This window comes from Neltuma alba, unplaced genomic scaffold, assembly GCF_004799145.2.
Source record: "Neltuma alba isolate B1F8T4 unplaced genomic scaffold, ASM479914v2 tig00012463_pilon, whole genome shotgun sequence".
Lineage (NCBI taxonomy): Eukaryota > Viridiplantae > Streptophyta > Magnoliopsida > Fabales > Fabaceae > Neltuma > Neltuma alba.
The window spans coordinates 44,946-65,218 of NW_021636939.1; the positions used below are offsets into that span (position 1 = coordinate 44,946).

The window sequence follows — 20,273 nt, forward strand, 5'->3', positions numbered from 1 at the left end:
CATCTTTATGTACACCAATAGTTCCCATTTAGTTCTCTTTTTCTTGGTTATTATAAATCATATTGCTTTGTTCGTGTTCGCCGCCAAGCATATACCACAAACGTACGGGTCGTTACAAACAGTGAAGTTGACTAAAGTTATTATTTCCATGAGGATTAATGCAAAAACGGGTTAAAACTTGCCATCGAACCTTCATTGCGGTTGATATATATTAATTCATTGTTATTAAACTTACTAAAAAGAAATTCTTTAGACTATCGGTGTTTAACTCAATAATGAAACTTAAAATGAAACTTCTACTGTAAGAGTGTAGATTATTTCTCCCCTATTTACTCTATAACAATTGATTAATTTCCTCTTCAATAGATTTTTAATAAAAATATGTGTTAGTTTAAGATTAAGCACTTGAAAAAGCTCTCTCAAATTAGAATCATGTTTATATACTCTCATCAAATTGCACAATCTCTTAATACAACTAATAAATTCAATAGCAACAACCTTACGGTGACAATGCAAGGTTAATAAAAACATCTCTATTTTACTAACAGAACTATCCATTCAATAAGTAAATTTAATTTCAAGTCAAGAATGATTTTATTCAATTTCTACACCTAGATTATCTCTCTCAAGTATAACCCAATCAATGACCAAATCAATTTAAATAGTGGCCAAAGACTTAGAAGCATTTATCACAAGACTAAATCAATCTAAATGTTGAGAAAATTTGCATAAATATTTGGCATTGTTGAGAATCAGGTGAATTGTCGGTGGCCATGTGTTAGCATCAGCTCGTGATGACAGGTGATAGTACATATGCAGTCTGCACTACTTTCAGACAAAATCTGCATTCAATAACGCAGAGGCAACGAAAACGACACAACTACAAGAAATAGACAAATTTTGCTTACTCTCAACCGCCAATCACCAAGTCGTCGAGCCAGGACAAGAATTGAGGAGAGCACTAAACAAATATAACTAATTTAAAGAACCCAAATAAATATCATATCGCCTTTCTAAGATATTTTCATATAACAATATTATTTTATATTTGAATATATAAATTAGGTAAATTAGTTTGGAGGAAAATAATAAATATGAGATAAAAAATGAAATAACATCTTATATTTAAGATTAAATCTAAATCTCACACTGGCTCATATATCAGTGACTGAAGTTAGCTGGAACTTTTGGGTCTTGAACGACATGTATCCTTAAGATTAATTGAAAGCATTAAGTGAGCTCAAATGCAAAGCAGCTCTATATATAACACCAACACACACGTCTCCATGACTCAAATCCATTAAGTACTCAACAAAAGGGAACTACCTAAGAATAATGATCACCTTCTTGTTCTATTATTCCCTTCTTTCTCTTGCTTTCTTCTTTGCTCTCAAGCTCCTTCTTCAAAATAAGAAGTTCACAAACATCCCACCTGGCCCACCTTCTCTTCCCATACTCGGCAATCTTCACCAACTAGGAAAGCCACTTCATCAAGCCTTACACAGGATTTCTCAAAGTTATGGTGAAGTCTTTTCTCTTTGGTTTGGCTCTCGCCTCTTTGTCATTGTCTCATCGCAGTCCGCAGTCCAAGAATGCTTCACCAAAAACGACATCGTCCTGGCAAATCGCCCCCGGTTTCTCATCGGAGAGTATGTTGCCTACAACTGCACCACCTTAACGTTGGCTCCCTATGGCGACCATTGGCGCAACCTCCGCCGCATCACAGCGCTTGAGGTGCTCTCGAACTACCGTCTCAACAAATTCTTGGAAATGCGAAGAGAGGAGGTGAAGCGGCTGGTTCAAAAGCTTGCTCAAGAATCAGTACACAAGGATCAGTTCCTCAAAGTGGAGATGAAATCAAGATTTTCAGAGTTGACTTTCAACATTATAATGAGAATGATTTCCGGCAAAAGGTATTGGGGAGACGACAACGAGGTTGGGGATGTGGAAGAGGCCAGAAAGATTCGAGAGATCATAAAGGAATTGGTGTCGCTAGGAGGGGCAAATAACAGCGCAGATTTCTTGCCCATACTTTGGTGGTTTGATTTTGGTCACTTGGAGAAGAAGCTCAAGGGTTTGGCCAAGAGAGCCGATGGGTTCTCTCAAGGACTCATTGATGAGCATCGACGCGCAAAGCAGAGAGCAAATACTATGATCGATCATCTCTTGAGTCTCCAAGAATCACAGCCTGAGTACTATACGGATCAGATTATTAAAGGCCTCATATTGGTAAGTGAAAGTAAAGAATGCTTTTACCTTTTTTATTGCATGCAGTTAGATATCTTTTGATTACATTTTATTAAGATGTGCTTGCATGCAACCTATGTTGAAGTTGATAACTTAAAAGTTTATGTCATATTAATAACCTCCATAACCTTTAACACCTTATAATGAATCTCCCTGAAATTTTACATTCATGCATATAATTTCCATACCATTAACTTTATTTGTTATTTATTTGCAAATGAACTAAAATTTATGGGTTTGTATGCATATAATTCCAAGTTTGAGAGGTTATATATGCATTAAAAAAACACTCATTTAGTCCTATTTAATGGGCAAAGAAAGAAGATATTTTTTGGTCCTCTTTATAGGGCACTAAGAAATTTTTTTATACAGATGTATAATTTTATCTTTTATTTATTATTGTATTGACTTTATTTATATAAGGTATAATATATATTAAATAGAAACAGAGTTGAAAAGTTGTTGAATTTTAAATGAGTTAAAAATGTTTGGAGTTTTCTTTAGTCCATATGAAACATGTTGGAAGTAAATATTTATAAATAGGACAAGAATAGAGTTTTCTTTTATTAGTTTGAAGTTATTTGCATAGACCTGATAGTTTAGGGTGATTTGTTATTAAGTTTCAAAGATTAAACAGGTTATTCGTACATTTTTAATTAATATATCTCGTGAAAGGATTTTTTTGGCCAATACATATATTGTGAAAGGATTAAGTAAATAGGAAAAGGGAAATATCTATCGAGATAGACAGTGGGTGTGGGAGAGTATTTAATTCGATTTTGGAAATACAGATGGACCCCATGATAAAAAGAGAATTGCATAACTGTACATTATGAGCAGTGCAAAACTCTACAACATTATGTCTTTGTACACACACAAAAAAAACCCAGATAGAAATCACCGCACAATTTGATATTGATATCGCAGAACATGTACTTTCTTTTTTCTTTTTTTATGGTCAAGCAGAACATGTACTTTAGATCACTTAGCTTTTAATTAAGAATTTGCCTTCTCCTTTTATTGCAGCATAGCGCAAAATATACTATATACATTAAAATCGTAATGTGACCACTTACTCAATTTACTCTAAAAGTTGATTACAAAATTTGTATTCCCTGATTTTGATTACTTTGTTAATTTTGACTTATAGGTCATGGTTTTTGCTGGAACGGATACTTCATCTGTGACTTTAGAATGGGCAATGTCAAGTTTATTAAACAATCCTCATGTGTTGGAAAAAGCAAAGAAAGAAATAGACACACATATAGGGCAAGAACGATTAATAGATGAGCCAGAAATCTCAAAACTGCCATACTTGCAAAACATTGTCTCTGAAACACTTCGATTGCATCCTGCCCTACCATTGTTGCTTGCACATGAGGCTTCAAATGATTGTACCATTTCAGGATATAATGTTCCTCGCGGAACTATTGTGTTAATCAATGCTTGGGCTAACCATAGAGATCCCCAGTTATGGAGTGATCCAACGAGTTTTAAGCCAGAGAGGTTTGAGAAAGAAGGAGAAGCAAACAAGCTAATTACATTTGGGTTGGGAAGACGAGCTTGTCCTGGAGAAAGTTTAGCCCAACGAACAGTGGGCTTGACTTTGGGATTGTTGATTCAATGCTTTGAATGGAAACGGGTAAGTGAGGAAGAAATTGACATGACAGAAGGAGCAGGAGCCACCATGCCGAAAGTTATTCCTTTAGAGGCCATGTGTAGAGCACGCCATCCAATCATTAACATGCTTCTTTCTTAAAAGGTTATCCAGGATAACCAAGTTGAGGAATTATGTATCCAAAGGCTTGGAATAGTAGGAGTTTCATGCTATATAAATGGTTCATTTTTAGTATTTATTACCATCTATTGCAATAAGCGATGGGAATATCTACATGTACAAGAATAATTTCCTTCTAGTTCTGTTTTCTTTCTTTTTTTTCCCTGCACAAACCACAGTAATATGGTATTAAAACTCAAGTGTGGAAGTACATAGAATTCAAGAAAGAAAGCAAAACAAAAATTAATGCAGCCCAAGATATGAGCAGACAGAACCAAGTCGAAATACAAAACCATGAACAAGGGTAGCACAGAAAAAGCAAAAGAAAGAGGACAATCCAAGCAACTCCGAGCCACCTGGAAAGGGTTAACAAGGGATGGGGGTTTTGTAACCCAATCAAGAGAGCACATCCCTTCAAAAGCTGTGTAGGAGACATATCCCACAGGTGAATGAGTTAATCTAGGATTCCACTTGAAGCTACCTAGAGCATCAAAACACCGTTTGAAAGAGCATGGAATGCCTATTAACTATCAGTTTTACTATTAGTCAGTAATCACAACATCAATCTCCATTGGCTCTCTCACCGCTTCTCACCTCTGATTTCTTCTCTCCGACCACCACCTCCATTTCATTCTCCATTAACCATTGTCACTTCCGGTCCGTTCTCATCTTCCATCTCTTGTTTCGGTAGCTGCGATGGCTTTGGAGGGTTTGTTCTTCGGTGAAGCTACAGACCATGCTATGTATGGCCAAAATCCCATTCATTGGTGGTGAAAGACGAAGCTATAGGTAGAGTTCCATGGACGGATAGTGTCACGTCCTAAAAATTTAAGGTAGACCAGCACTAGTACAAAATATTATATTCGTCATCAATTAAAAATGCATTTCTGCTACTGCATAAGAGATATAGTAGAAATTGGAGTAGGAGAAAAAATAGATATTACGGTGTTAGGGAACTGACATCGATAAATGAATTCATTTAACTTGATAGTTATACTACCATTTATAATATCATGACTATTATATTATAATAACTTTAAGCATGTATATACCATTTATAATTCATACATATAAACATATTGTTGGCAAATATTTATATATATATATATATATAAGCATATTTCTTACCATCAAATTATTAAGCATTTATAAAATTTTCTGCAGAACCTTTACTATAAGTTGGACTTTCCCAAAAGTTATATGATAGCTTGTTGTTAAGCTTACAAAATTCATATTATTTCAACACATTTTTCTTTAGTTGTTATAATTTTTTGGTGAATTAATGCATACTTGGAAGTGCTTATGATGGGAAAATATGCATAGTTAATAATTGGGCTAAAGTTCTTAACAAACGAAAATATTGTTTGCTAGGAAGAATAAATGAATATAGTGCATCTATTTTCATCTTTTCTAGGACAAATATAAGGTGTCTATTTTTGTTTGTTTTAGCCGGAAGCCAAGAACAGACCAAAATAGGGTACTATATTTTCGTCCGTTCTAGCTGGGATAGACAAAAATATATATATTTAAAATAAATTGTGAATTTTTTATATTGGCAATTTTTATGTAACTTGCAGTTGTAAAAAACACGTGCAAAATCAAAATAGACAGCAGTCTAACAACAGTGACAGCCATTTAACATAACCAAATCATATGTCACTTTCCATCTAAATAATCCACAATTTTAAGACTGAAAACAGTGATAACAAGTTTATATAACATCCTACAGTAACATCCTAATTAAGCATCCTAACACAAGAAATTAGTTTAATTAATATAAAAAGCCGTAAAAATATTGTTATAACCATTATGGGATATTATTCATGCGCGTATTGTGCTCCCAAAAGTATAATCTACTCCTATTTATTAAACTTTGTAATATGATCTGTCCTTAGTCTCGTAATACCGAATTAATGTCATTGCCATTTTCCTTTACTTAAACTCTAAGAATTTGTAAAAGCCATTTGATAATATAAAAAATCCTTTTGCTACCTAAGTTGTAATAGTTTAAAATAACAGGAAAAGCTTGAGCTTAAAACCCCTCCCTTTTTTAATATAGATAATATAGTGATAAGTTCATATAGTAATTGAGTTTTGTCACTCAGGATTGTTTAATAGAGAAGACATTGTCCATTCTAAAGTCACAGTTGATGTATCCGTTCCAGCCAGAAGCATAACCTACAGGAAAAAATTAAAAAAACAACATAAAAAATTAGACTTAATCTAGTGAATGCTCACACAATCAGGATTTTACAGTTACTACATTTTATTAATTATACGATGACTTTTGCGGCTGATATAAAGATTTGTAGCTTAGCAATTGTCCTTTGCTTGGGGAAAAAAAACGCTTCGAAATGGATCTACACTTCCAAAATCCAATCAAATCTTGAAATAATTCCTTTTCTTCATGTATTTAATCCTATCATAAGCAAAATAATATTTGAACAGCATTTAGATCCTATAATTTTTTTTTTTCATTTTCACTGTTCTGTTAAGAAGTTATTGCAGCATTCTCGAATTCTTCCAGGTTTCAAGCACATCTCAAAGAAAAGAAACTAAAAGATATCACATTTGTTAGAATTAAGTAGTTCATTTAGCTTTCTTAATTTACTCAAATCAGTTAAGTAAATCTTACCTTAAGCATTGAATGAATATTTCTTACCCATATGAGGCCCTCAATAATCTGATCTCTATAGTACTCAGGTTGTGATTCTTGGAGACTCAGAAGATGATCGATCATAGAGTTTGCTTTGTGCTTTGATTTCGATGCTCATCAATGAGCCCTTGCAGGGACCCGTCTATTCCCTTGGCCATACTCTTGAGCCTGCTTTCCAAGTGATCATAATCAAACCACCTCAATATGGGCAAGTAGTCTGCAGCGTTATTTGCCCCTGCTATTGGCACAAACTCATGCATAATCCCTCGAAATTTTCTTCCCTCTTCCACATCCCCAGCCTCATTGTCGTCTGTCCAATACCTTTTTCCCCAAAATCATTTTCATGAGAGCGTTGAAGCTTATCTCGGAGAATCTTGATTTCATCTCCACTTTGGTGAACTCTTTATGTGAGTCTCGAGCAAGCTTTTGCACCAGGCGCTTCACCTCGTCTCTTCGCATTTCCAAGAATGCGTTTAGACGGTGGCTCGAGAGCATCTCGACTACCGTAATGCGACGGAGGTTGCGCCAGTGGTCGCCATATGGAGCGAAGTCTATGATGGTGCAGTTGTAAGAAACATACTGTCCGGTAAGAAAGCGGGGCCGATTTGCCAGGACGATGTCGTTTTTGTTGAAGCATTCTTGGACTGCGGACGGCGACGAGACAACGACGAAAAGACGAGAGCCAAACCAAAGAGAAATGATTTGGCCATAACGTTGAGAAATCCGGTGAGGGGCACGATGAAGTGGCTTTTTCAGTTGGTGGAGGTTGGCGATAAAGGGAACAGAAGGTGGACCAGGTGGGATGTTTTTGAGCTTCTTATTTTGAAGGAAGAGCTTGGGAGTGAAGAAGAAAGCAAGAGAAAGAAGGAAATAATGGAATAAGAAGGAGCTCATGTTTTTTCGATACCTTCTTTTGGGAAGTTTACCGATAGGCATGGGTTTGGGTCAAAGAATACATGTGATATTTATGGCTGCTTGTGTCTCGTTTGAGCTTACGTAATACTAAGTATAACTAATTTGGAATATTTAAAAAATTAGTTAAATTAATTATTTATAATAAATAGGGAAAATTTCATTCAAGGACCGCTAAAGGCAATTAATTTCCAAGAGCCCCCAAAACAATCTGAAAAACCACTGCAGGACCATGGGGGTGAATTGAAATTAACTTCAAAACTAAAAAGACAGTGTTACCCCTCAAACTATTACTCTGAAATATGAAGTCTTTTCTCTCTCTCTCTCTCTCTCTCAACTCTTGATATCTGAAGCCCCTCTCGCTCACTCTCTAAAAATTCCAATTCATGTAGTGAAGGAGATTGTTCACCTCATCGTCGCTACTATTGTGGTGAGGAAAGACTTTGCCATCGTCATTGCTCTGCTAAGGAGAGCCTTCGTTGTCGACCTTGCTCTAGCAACGAGAGCCTCCATCACCGCTCCTGCAAGTGTTGGACGAGAGCCTTTTGTATAGATATGAAGTTGGTTAAACTAGAAAAGCTTGCAGGAACGCAAACTCTATATGACTTTATTGCTGAATATAGTTTGTTTTTGTTTTAATAAACAGCTATTTTTTGTGTATATATGAACCTCAATATGTATTTTTGGAATGGTTCACGAAGTGGCTATGACAATCCGTGAGTTGAAGTCTATTTTGTATGGCTATGAATAGATGGAGAATTTCATGATGGTACTTAGAGGTGAACTGCCCTAAGTACTGAACTGAAACTAGCTAGCAACTATATAAATGTGTGAACAAATTAATAGACTTGCAAATGGACATATTTTTATTGTTAATGTATGTATTATTATTGCAAAGTTCCTAATTCCACTTGTAAACAATCACTTCCAGATTTGTGAATTGACGTGTTCAACTTTTTAAATGAAATAAATCTACTTGCAAAAGGACGTATTTCTATTGTTAACGAGTGTATCCGTGTTGCAAATTTCCTAATTTCACTTGTTAACCCTTATTCCAAAACTTGTGATAAACTTTTTCAATTGAACCAGCTCACTTGCAAATGGATGTGTTATTCTTATTAATATACATATCCTATTTGTAAATTTTCTAATATCAGTTGCAAATGATCGCTCCCAGACTTGTGAATAATCATGTTCAACTTCTTAAATTCAACTAGCTCACTTATAAATAGACAAATTCTTATTGTTAATATACTTATCCTTCTTGCAAATTGTCTGACTGTAGTTGCAAATAGTCCCTCCCAGACATGAATTATCATGTCCAACTTCTAGAATTCAACTAGATCACTTGCAAATAGATGGGTTATTGTTGTTAATATGCATATTCATATTGCAAATTGCCTAATTCCACTTGTGATTAGTGCTCCTCAGACTTGTGAATAATCATGTATGACTTTTTTAGTTATATTAGTCCATTTGTAAATGGACAAGTTTCTCTTGTGAATCAATGTATCTTTGTTGCAAATTTCCTAATTCTAATTGCCAATATGACAACCAAATACCTATGACATCAAAGTGTTAATCAACATATTCTTATTGTAAATTTTCTAATTCGAGTTGTCAATAGTACATCACATACTTGCAAGTTAGTGGGAAAAGACATCAAATTGTAATTAATTGACATGTAACCTACTCATAGTATATTCCCTAAAACAGAAATTGTGCAAATTCTCCATACACAAATTTTAACACATTATGTCATTGTTTTGTTTTTTATTGTCTTTATCCGTTGAAATAGTTTGCAATAGCAGCTGATTGCGTATTTCTTTTGGAGTAATGAGTCATCACGACTCAGACTTTAGTGAAGTGTATTATTCCTATGACACAACAATAAGTACTGTCAATAGATTAACACAGGCGCATCAATGCAAACTCAAAATAATGAATGAACTCATGAGTAATAGAAAATGACTATCACACAAGGGATATTGTGACTAGTGCTTCCTAGGCAATTTGCAAGAAGGATAAGTATATTAACAGCAAGAATTTGTCCATTTATAAGTGAGCTAGTTGAACATAATTATTCACAAGATTGGGAGGGATCATTTACAACTGAAATTAGAAAATTTGCAAATAGGATTTGTATATTAATAAGAATAACACATCCATTTACAAATAAGCTAGTTCAATTGAAAAAGTTTATCACAAGTCTGGGAGTGAGGGTTCACAAGTGAAATTAGAAAATTTGCAACACGGATACACTTGTTAACAATAGAAATACATCCTTTTGCAAGTAGATTTATTTCATTTAAAAAGTTGAACATGTCAATTCACAAATTTGGAAGTGACTGTTTACAAGTGGAATTAGGAACTTTGCAATAAGAATACATGCATTAACAATAAAAATACGTCTATTTGCAAGTCGATTAATTTGTTCATACATTTATATAGTTGCTAGCTAGTTTCAGTTCAGTACTTGGGGCAGTTTACCTCTAAGTACCAGCATGAAATTCTCCATCTATTCATAGCGCCATACAAAATAGATTTCAACTCACGGATTGTCATAGCCACTTTGTGAACCATTCCAAAAATACATATTGAGGTTCATATATACACAAAAATAGCTGTTTATTAAAACAAAAACAAACTATATTCAGCAATAAAGTCATGTAGAGTTCGCGTTCTTGCAAGCTTTTGTAGTTTAACCAGCTTCATATCTACACAAAAGGCTTTCGTCCAACACTTGCAGGAGCGGCGATGGAGGCTCTCGTTGCTAGAGCAAGGGCGACAACAAAGGCTCTCCGCACAGAGCAATAACGATGGCAAAGTCTTTCCTCACCACAACAGTAGCGACGGTGAGGTGAACGATCTCCTTCACTACATGAACTGGAATTTTTAGAGAGTGAGCGAGAGGGGCTTCAGATATCGGGAGTTGAGAGAGAGAGAGAGAGAGAAGACTTCAAATTTCAGAGTAATAGTTTGAGGGGCAACATTGTATTTTTAGTTTTGAAGTTAATTTCAATTCACCCCTATGGTCCTGCAGTGGCTTTTCAGATTGTTTTGGGGGCTCTTAGAAATTAATTGCCTTCAGTGGTCTTTGAATGAAATTTTCCCTAATAAATAAGTATTATCTTTATCAAAATATCTTTATTAGTCATATGTTATATAATGAAAACTTTGAATATGCGCAATCATTACAGGCATTACTTTGAAAAAATGAATGAATATAGAAAACAAAACAGATTGAGTCTTATATTTAGAATCAAATTAAATATTCAATTAGCTATTATATTTAAGATCGAAAGTAGTATCTAAGTAAATGCTTCCATTAATCTTAGATCTAAGGAATGTCCTACAAAAATCAAAAGTTCAAGTTACTTCATTTGATACACATATATATTATATATACTTTTTTCTTTTTAATACATGAACTAGTTAATTAATTTATAAATATAAAATAAAATTAATATGAATTAATTATTTGTAAATGTTATTTTTTTATAATACTAGTTTAATCATTTTCATTGAAAACTCTACCTTTAATTGAAAAGTTTTTTAATATGTGTAATCAATAAGTAGAATTCATAAAAAAATTACAAATTTAAGGTAAAATGAATTAAAATCTTATATTTACAATTAAAGTAAATTTTTTAACTAACTCCTATGTATTTAGGACATAGGATCGGGAGGAGTATGTGTTTATTGTTGCTCCTTAGTTAAATTAAGGTTAAATTTACTAACAAATTGTTGGTTGGGATGGTAAGGGATCTTATCCCGTAAGGAAGAGAACACAAATTTGAATTGTGCTCATCACTCAATAAGCACTTTAGACCATCTAGATCTGATCTGGACAGTAGAGATTTAATATTTTTAATAAATTATTTTTAAGTAAAAATTATTTTTTAAGAAAATAATTAAGAGATTATCTTTATTTTAGATTCTATATCCACTAAGATAATTGTTTTAAAAAAATAAAACAAAAAATTTCATTTAACCCCTCACTAGATAATTAATATTAGTCAACTCTCAAAAAATTGTAAAATTTCATTGCACTCCCAAGGACCAAAATTTTATGATTGAAAAGATAAAAATACCCTTGTTTTATTTTGGAGTTGTTAATTTTCTTATATTTCTTACAAATCATTGAATTTTTGTTGTGTTTGAATTGTTCACTTATACCAAAACAATAGTATTTTGGGGTTGTGAATTTTTTTATACTTTTTTTATAAATCATCAAATTTTAGTTACAAATCGCTTAATTTTCATTGTAAATCGTCAAAATTTGAGTTATTCATTTAGCAATAAAATTTGTAAGGGCTGACAATTCAAGTTCGGTGATTAACAACCCTCACTCCACGATTTGCAGCCCAAATTTGTTGATTTATAAAAAAATTTAAAAAAATAAAATAAGAATATTTTTGTCTTTTCAACTCATGAAATTTTGATAAATTTTAGAATTTTTTGTGAATGGACTAATATTAATTGTCTACAGTAGAAATTGAATGAAATTTAACCATAAAAAGAATTCAATCTGAACAAAACAAATTTGATTAGTTTAGTTGCTCATTCCTACAAATGCCGATTGCGCTCGTGAACATGTATCTGGTGGATTGGTTGTTAGAATATAGAGATGAACTCTTCTTCGACTTTTGTCGTGGCGTGGCGAGCAGCTAATGGCGCTTGAGGGTCGGCAAAATTTGTCTATTTCTTGGAATTATGTCGTTTTGGTTTGCGCCGCGTTATTTTGACGTAGATTTTGACAAGGATCTTATCTTGTCTGAAAGCAGGGCAGACTACCTAGTGCCTATATATCACCCTATCACGTGCTGCTGTTCAAACTGGGTCCCCCACAATTGACACATATCTCACGAATAATGACAAATATTTTTGCTACTTTGGATTAAAATAAGTTAAGTCTTTAAATTTTTTTTTGAAAAAATAATTATCAACTTAGAACTTAGAGAAAATTGTAAATAAGGACCCGATCTCAAATTATAAATATAAAATCTTAGTGAAATGTCTGAAATACCCTTAGACAAAATGTGATTTCGTCTACTGAAATTGTTATTCACTAAAGTGAACTTGTCATTTTTCATAGTCAATTTGTTATTTGACATACCCTCAGTCAAGTTGTGATTTGGTCCACTGAAATTGTCATTTGTTAAAGTAAATTTGTCATTTTTCATAGTCAACTTGTTATTTGGCTGAGGAGCATTTCAGACGTTTTACCAAGGTTTCATATTTACAATTTGAGATCGGGTCCTTATTTGCTATTTTTCACATTAAAAGTCTCAAATCATAATTCTACATATTTAGAGGTCTTTATTTATAATTTTTTCTAGAACTTATTATTATAAACTTTTATGTTGTTATTGAGATTTTTTTTTTTCATAATTATGCTTCTTATCTAAAATTTTGTACCAATTCTCCTAATTTTTAACTCAATACAATCTTTTCAATTCTAAATGATTAAATCTTTAATAATGTCAAAGAAATAGTTTAGTTTTTATAATATTTTCTAAAATATGAGAATTAATATTTTAAATGATTTAAATTTAGTGAAATTAAATTGCGCAAAATCAAAAGTTAGGGACTCAATTTTAATTAAATCAAAATTATAAAGATTAAACGATTATTTTGTTTCAACACTATAAAAAATTTCTCTCAATATATAATTAAACAATCATTCAATCAGTCTAGAAATGTTCTTTTTTATGTACAAACCCAAAGTTTTATTTATGCATTTAGTGCTTGAAAAAAGATACAGTTGCTCTAATATTAATGATTATTTAAAATAGCTTATAAATAACTCATAACTAACTTTTCAACCATAGTTTACAAGATACAATATAAGAATGTGAGAAAAATTTTATTTCAACTTATTATAAATCCAAACAAGCCCTTGTAACTATCAATGTGGCCGAAAATAAAATGCACCATAACATGTATGATATATGTGTGTGAGAGATGAAATATTTGAACATAGGTATGTACTTAAACAAACGAAAATTAATTCTTAGATTCTTACAGTTTTGCCGTATTTTTAATTAGATTCTTATAATTTTTTTTATTAAGTTTTTATAGTTTCCTTAATCATCAATTCATAATTTGTTGATTTGAAAGGAAAACGAAGTTAGCACACCCCTAGATTAATTTTTCCAAATAAGTTAAATGATACTACTTCCTATAGTAATTATAAGATTTCATTTGTAGTTTAAAAACAAAATTTTATAATTAAGACCGGAGATAATATTAAAATCAGCCAAATTATAAATTCTATATATAAATGCAAATAGACCATTGTGAGTATGATAAATTTTTATTATGTTGGTGATAAATAAATTTTATTCCACTATTTTTTAAAATAAAATTCTTTTGTTATTTTGTATTTTGTGACAACTTCTATGTTGCGAGTACTCTTTTTTTTTTTTTTGGCCTGATATATGTTACTTTGTTACTATTCAGGTCAACCATAACTAACAGCTTACAGGTCTGGGAACTCATGCCCATAATTAAGGAACTTATGAGGATCTAGTAAATTAAAAAAAAAACTATAAATATTTAATTAATATTTCTTTTAAGGCAATAATGATGCATCCCCTTGGTCCCCGACTCCCCTCTACGAGCCAAAGCATGGAGGGGGATGCCTGCGCTGGGGTCAGGCTAAGTGAACCACGCCATTAGGTCTGCGCTTGTCTGATCTCAAAAGTGTTTAGATAGAATCAAAACTATAGTTTTAAAAGTGTTTTTACGGTGTATGAAATAAATATATAAAAGAGTTTGTCTTATTTTACGAAAAAGTACTTCTAAAGAACACTTTTGGATGCTTCCAAACATCATTTTATGATATTAGGGAGCGAACCATAGGCTTTTGTTTTCGGAGCAGAATCATATTAAAATTTATCAAAATCATTAATTTATTATTTTAAAATTTAACAGGTATTTTTTTTATTTCTTTTTCTCATGTTTCACGGGTGCAGCTGTAGTTACTAGAGATATTGTAAATGAAAAAATTTTTGCAATTAAACTCCAAAAAAACTTTTTTTAAAAAATATTATTTCATTCTCCTTGTAGTGTTAACTTCGTCAATTCATAAATAAATGTTTGTTAGACTTCTATTTCCGGCCTGCTTATCAGCCAAGAGGTTAAACTTGGCCATATTGATATTTAATTTATCATGTTCGAGCAACACACCTAATCAGTTAAAAGGGGGGGGGGGAGTGCATTATGCTACTTATGCTCTAAGAAATTAAATTGATGAGCACTACTCTAACCATCCAAATTAAAACTGGAAAGGTCAGATTTAATTTAATGTTACCTAGTGTTTATATTTTTAATTCGTTTTTATTTTTAATAGATATAGAATTTGAAATAAAAATAATCTTTTAATTATTATTTACAAATTAAAAATGTTAAATATAAACCATTTAAATCGGGTTTAGATTATTCATATTTGACCACAATTGCCTTAGAGTTAGTATAATTTGTAGAGCTGGTAATATAAGTTGGACCTGCGGGTCCAACCCGCTAACCCACCAAAAAAGATGGGTTGGCCAGCAGATAAAATTTTTAACTCGCATCGTTTAACCTATAACTCACCGCAGGTTAGCTCACCAACCAGTGGATTAACTTGTGTTTATTTTTTTTTTGGTATTTTTTAATTTTATTACTTATTATAATTATATTATTATATTTTATATCCTATCTAAAAAAAAAAATACCATTATCATTTATTTGGTGTTTTCAATCAAGTATTTAAAGGGAAAAAAATAAAAATTTCATTATATTTTATTTATATTGTATAAGAAAAAATATTTAAAAATGACAAAATTATTTTTTTAAAAAAAATAATAGTTGGCAAGTTGACAACCCACCATAACGAGAAGCCAACCCGTTATTACACGAGCCTTTTCAGCCCGCACGACTTAACCTTTTGCTAGTTGGTCCGTATTATCACCCTTAATAATTTGTCAGTTTCTATATATGTGTGTGCACGCACACTTCGAACTTTGGTCATTTCAAAAGTGAAAATGTGCATATTTACGTCTTATTATTATTATTTTTTTTGGAATAAAAGACGGCGTGAAAACATTTAGGGTCTAGCTTCCTAAAGAGAGCCTAGGAATACAATTTTCTAAGGTGAGAATGGCTTCTTTTTTTTTGACCAGCAAGGTGAGAATGGCTTTGTATTCCACAGGAGGAACATTTATAATGACAGTTTCATAACATCCATTTGATAACCTTGGCCGGCCAAAGAATCGAAGGCAAAAGTCTAGTCACATGTTAGGAGGTTGTGAATATATTTGATCCAGCCATTGAGAGGATGACGTTGAGTTAGGTTGCTATTAATAAATTGCAATGCTTCTGCAGAGCGGCTAGAGACAATTTCTTTTCGGTAATTGTGATTCCAACTTAGGTGCATTCCTTCATTGATTCCCATAATTTCCGCAGCAATATATGGGGAGTGTATCCTCATTTTTTAACAAAACCAAGTTTTCAAACTGCCTTATTGTCTCAGAGCGGGTAGTTTCATCATTCTAACACACCTACTGCCCAATCTCAACCAACTTTTTTGAGGAGGAATCCATATTTAGAGAGTCAGTATAGGATGGATCGAGGATGTTTTTAAGAGATTGAAGCTTCTCAATAATTCTCTAATCAATATTTATCTTTTTTTTTTATAGTAGTCCTTGAAGTAGTTGTGCATGTTAAATATTTTATCAAATGATAGTTCTACATAATACATGTAATTAGTAAGAGTATTTTATGAAAGACAACATCTATTTATTACAAATAACTAACTTAATTAATTTTTAATCTACTTAAATTAATTAACTAGTTCTCATATTAAATACATGAGGTAATACTAAGTATCCTTTCATATGCCCGAGCACACATGAGCGAAGAGCTTTTGCCAAGGGATTTTCCTGAAATTTACAACTGCCCATCTCATGTTCATATATCCTTATATTAAGGTGAGGGTGCTGAAATTTCATTTCAATATAAATATATACACACACGGAGTACCAACATGCCATATTCATCTAAAATATACTCAGAAACGGAGTATCAATTCATTAATCTACCTATATACAAATGAAATCCTAATTTAAATCATCAAGAGGACACACATTCATGGCAAACTTTGCATTTACATGGTTCAACCCATACTCTTTTTAGATAAGCCGAAGCCTAAAGCTTTGGTCCTCTCTCAAGCGATATCCTACCCACCTAAATCTAGATAGGAGGGGTGATGAAATGTTGGCAACTTAATAACGCATAAAATATAAATCAAATCATTATTTAAAATTCAAAGCAACTCATTTTTTAATTTAAATAATATATATGAGCACATTAAAGTGTCAAATTAACAAAATCATTATTGATATATGTTGCATCATGTTAGATCATGTAATTTTATAAAGGATTAAAATGATTTTAAGTGAATACAACCTAATAAAAAATAAACAAATATAATTATCAAAATGATTAAAAAATACCTCAAACAATTATAATATATATTCAGGTTTAAACAGGTTGGATCTTGACAAGCTTCAGAGTTAACCGGGTCAGGCCTAAAAGCCCGTTTAGCCTAAAATCATGTTTTCTTGAAAGCCTAGCCATTGATATGCTTGGGTTTAAATTGGCCGACATGATAGATTCGACCCATTTTTTTGGTCTCTAATTCCATGAGAGTACACAGTAATTTCCCCTTAATCTTCACTTTTGAATTGGTTAGGTGATAGGTATTAACCGAAGATGAATATTGGTGCAGTTATTATTATATGCTGTATATGAGGTAATGGAACTTGGGAATGGGATCCTCTATATGTCTATCATCAATCAAAACATTAAATAAGATCAAACCCAACACATACACGCACACACATTACCACGTTGTGTCTTCATGGCTCAAATCCTACTATTTTACCCAGCCAAACGAATTTCTTTCCTCTCTTCCTTATGACCGGAGTGGTATCTATTATTTTATCTAACCCATGCATAACCAATAAGCACATAATCTACAGCAATTTAAGGCGCAAGGGCGGAAGGAAAAAGAACGTGAAGCTTTATCTAATAATTAACTGTTCTGGTGCGTTTGTGTGTCTTACTATTTGTGTGAAAATTTGCTAAGTGTTTGGCAATGTCGATATGTATGAACGCTGCGGGGGTCAATGCAGACGTGATATAATACGTACATACTAAACACAAGGGAGATTGCAGAATTTGATTTTTAAGGTGATAAGTTATTATCTCCCACATGAATATCAACATAATACAGTGAGAAGCATCGAGTGAGCAACAAGAAAAACAAAAGTCAACGAATATTACGTATTGAATGACGTAATTGGAAATCGGGGAACAAATCCTTTACAATATTTTATTAATGCAAACATTGTTCAAGATCATACGCTACACAAGGTCTTCTTATAATATATAACAGCCACGAACATACTTGTCTCCATGACTCATCCAAAGAAAAGTACCAAACAATGATGATCATCTTCTTATTCTATTATTTCCTTCTTTTTCTTGCTTTCTTCTTCACTCTCAAGCTCTTCGTTCAAAATAATAAGAAGTACAAAAACATCCCACCTGGTCCACCTTCTCTTCCCATTGTCGGCAACCTCCACCAACTGAAAAAACCACTTCATCACGCCTTTCATCGGATTTCTCAACGTTATGGCCAAATTGTTTCTCTTTGGTTTGGCTCTCGTCTCGTGGTCCTTGTCTCGTCGCCTTCTGCAGTCCAAGAGTGCTTCACCAAAAACGATATCGTCCTGGCAAACCGGCCCCGCTTTCTCCTCGGTAAGTATCTTTCCTACAATTACACCGGCTTAGTGTTCGCTCCTTACGGTGACCACTGGCGCAAACTCCGCCGCATCACGGCTGTTGAGGTGCTCTCCAACCACCGTCTCAACAAATTCTTGGAAATGAGAAGAGACGAGATGAAGCGCCTGGTGCAAAAGCTTGCTCAAGAATCATGTAACGAGTTTGCGAAAGTGGAGATGAAGCCAAGGTTTTCAGAGATGATGTTCAACACTATGATGCGAATGATTTCAGGTAAGAGGTATTGGGTAGATGACCATGAAGTTGGGGACGTGGAAGAAGCAAGAAAGTTTGGAGAGATGATAAAGGAGTTGGTGACACTTGGAGGAGCAAATAATCCTGCAGACTTCCTGCCCATATTGAGGTGGTTTGATTATGATCACGTGGAGAAGAGGCTCAAGAGTTTCGCCAAGAGATGTGATGGGTTCATGCAAGGACTCATTGATGAGCATCGAAATTCAAAGCAGAGAGCAAATACTATGATAGATCATCTTTTAAGTTTTCAAGAATTACAGCCTGAGTACTACACAGATCAAATTATCAAGGGCCTCGCTTTGGTAAGTAGTTAAAACTGTTTTTTTTTTTTTTTTGTGCTTTTTGCTTTTGTGAAATCTTTTAATTTGTTGATCTTCTCTTTGAGGTGTGCTTGTAACGTATGTTAAGCTTGCGGATAGTAGATGTAGAGTTAATGATGGAAGAATTTGAGAATGCTGCAATAAATTCCTAGCAGAACTGCAAAAAGGAAAAATAATGATAGGATTTGAATGCTGCTGCTATGGGGGTTTTCCAAAAAAGCACTATTTTGAAATTGATTTTACTTCGCCAATTTTGACATGTAGGTCATGCTTCTTGCTGGAACGGATACATCGGCCACGACTTTAGAATGGGCAATGTCGAGTTTATTAAACAATCCTCATGTGTTGGAAAAGGCAAAGAAAGAAATAGACACACATATAGGGCAAGAGAGATTAATAGATGAGCCAGACATCTCAAAACTACCATACCTGCAAAGCATTATCTTTGAAACATTTCGATTGCATCCTGCAGCTCCAATGTTGGTTCCACACGAGGCTTCAGATGATTGCACCATTGCAGGATATAATGTTCCACGTGGCACTATGGTATTAATCAATGCTTGGGCAATCCATAGAGATCCCCAAGTGTGGAGTGCTCCTACAAGTTTTGAGCCAGAGAGGTTTGAGAAGGAAGGAGAAGCAAACAAGCTAATTACATTTGGGTTGGGAAGACGAGCATGTCCTGGAGCAGGTTTAGCTCAACGAACAGTGGGATTAACTTTGGGATTGTTGATTCAATGCTTTGAATGGAAACGAGTAAGCGAGGAAGAAATTGATATGACAGAAGGAGCAGGAGCCACCATGCCAAAAATTATTCCATTAGAGGTCATGTGTAGAGCACGCCATCCAATAATTGATACACTTCTTTCTTAAAACGTTATAGAGGATAGCTATTTAAAGGTCCCTTGCCCGGTTGTCATTGTCCTCAGAGGCAATGGATTGATTAGTTCTTAATACTCATTGGCCCTCAAAAAAGCATGAGGACAGGATTCTCTAATAAATTGTAACCGTGTATATCATCTTCCTTGATCGCGGCAATAATGAGGATCTCCTTTGATTTGTTTAAGCTATGGTAAGTGTTTCAAGTAGTCAACCCGCTGGTTCTCACCTTATCTTCTTTGCTTTTGTTATTGTTTCTATCGACTGAGATTTCAAGTTATTAGATATAAGATAGAGATGAAGAAAAGTACCATTTTTCACGTTTGTTTAAAGTAGAAGTAAAAAATATGAAGTACTTATTACGTTTTTTCTTTTTATGTCAAACCAAAACAAAAAT

General features: G+C 33.4%; 2 protein-coding genes and 1 pseudogene across 2 annotated transcripts; 2 read left to right on the forward strand and 1 right to left on the reverse strand.

The window, feature by feature from the left end:
* Positions 1 to 1,335: 1,335 nt before the first annotated feature.
* Positions 1,336 to 4,047, forward strand: LOC114727312 (cytochrome P450 81E8-like). Its single transcript, XM_028914007.1, has 2 exons — positions 1,336 to 2,229; positions 3,398 to 4,047. The coding sequence occupies exons 1-2, from the start codon at positions 1,336 to 1,338 to the stop codon at positions 4,004 to 4,006; spliced, it is 1,503 nt and encodes a 500-aa protein (XP_028769840.1). The 3' UTR covers positions 4,007 to 4,047.
* A 2,074-nt stretch (positions 4,048 to 6,121) lies between these two features.
* Positions 6,122 to 7,574, reverse strand: LOC114727307 (cytochrome P450 81E8-like; annotated as a pseudogene).
* Positions 7,575 to 18,085: 10,511 nt separating this feature from the next.
* Positions 18,086 to 20,024, forward strand: LOC114727310 (cytochrome P450 81E8-like). Its single transcript, XM_028914006.1, has 2 exons — positions 18,086 to 18,979; positions 19,262 to 20,024. The coding sequence occupies exons 1-2, from the start codon at positions 18,086 to 18,088 to the stop codon at positions 19,868 to 19,870; spliced, it is 1,503 nt and encodes a 500-aa protein (XP_028769839.1). The 3' UTR covers positions 19,871 to 20,024.
* The last annotated feature ends 249 nt before the right edge of the window (positions 20,025 to 20,273 follow it).

What these genes read in the sequence shown, in the direction of transcription:
- LOC114727312 (XM_028914007.1), top strand. Translation starts at nt 1,336, where the DNA reads ATGATCACCTTCTTGTTCTATTATTCCCTTCTTTCTCTTGCTTTCTTC. An exon ending in TTATTAAAGGCCTCATATTG is followed by an intron (nt 2,230 to 3,397) that starts GTAAGTGAAAGT and finishes TTTGACTTATAG; the next exon opens with GTCATGGTTTTTGCTGGAAC.
- LOC114727310 (XM_028914006.1), top strand. Translation starts at nt 18,086, where the DNA reads ATGATGATCATCTTCTTATTCTATTATTTCCTTCTTTTTCTTGCTTTC. An exon ending in TTATCAAGGGCCTCGCTTTG is followed by an intron (nt 18,980 to 19,261) that starts GTAAGTAGTTAA and finishes TTTGACATGTAG; the next exon opens with GTCATGCTTCTTGCTGGAAC.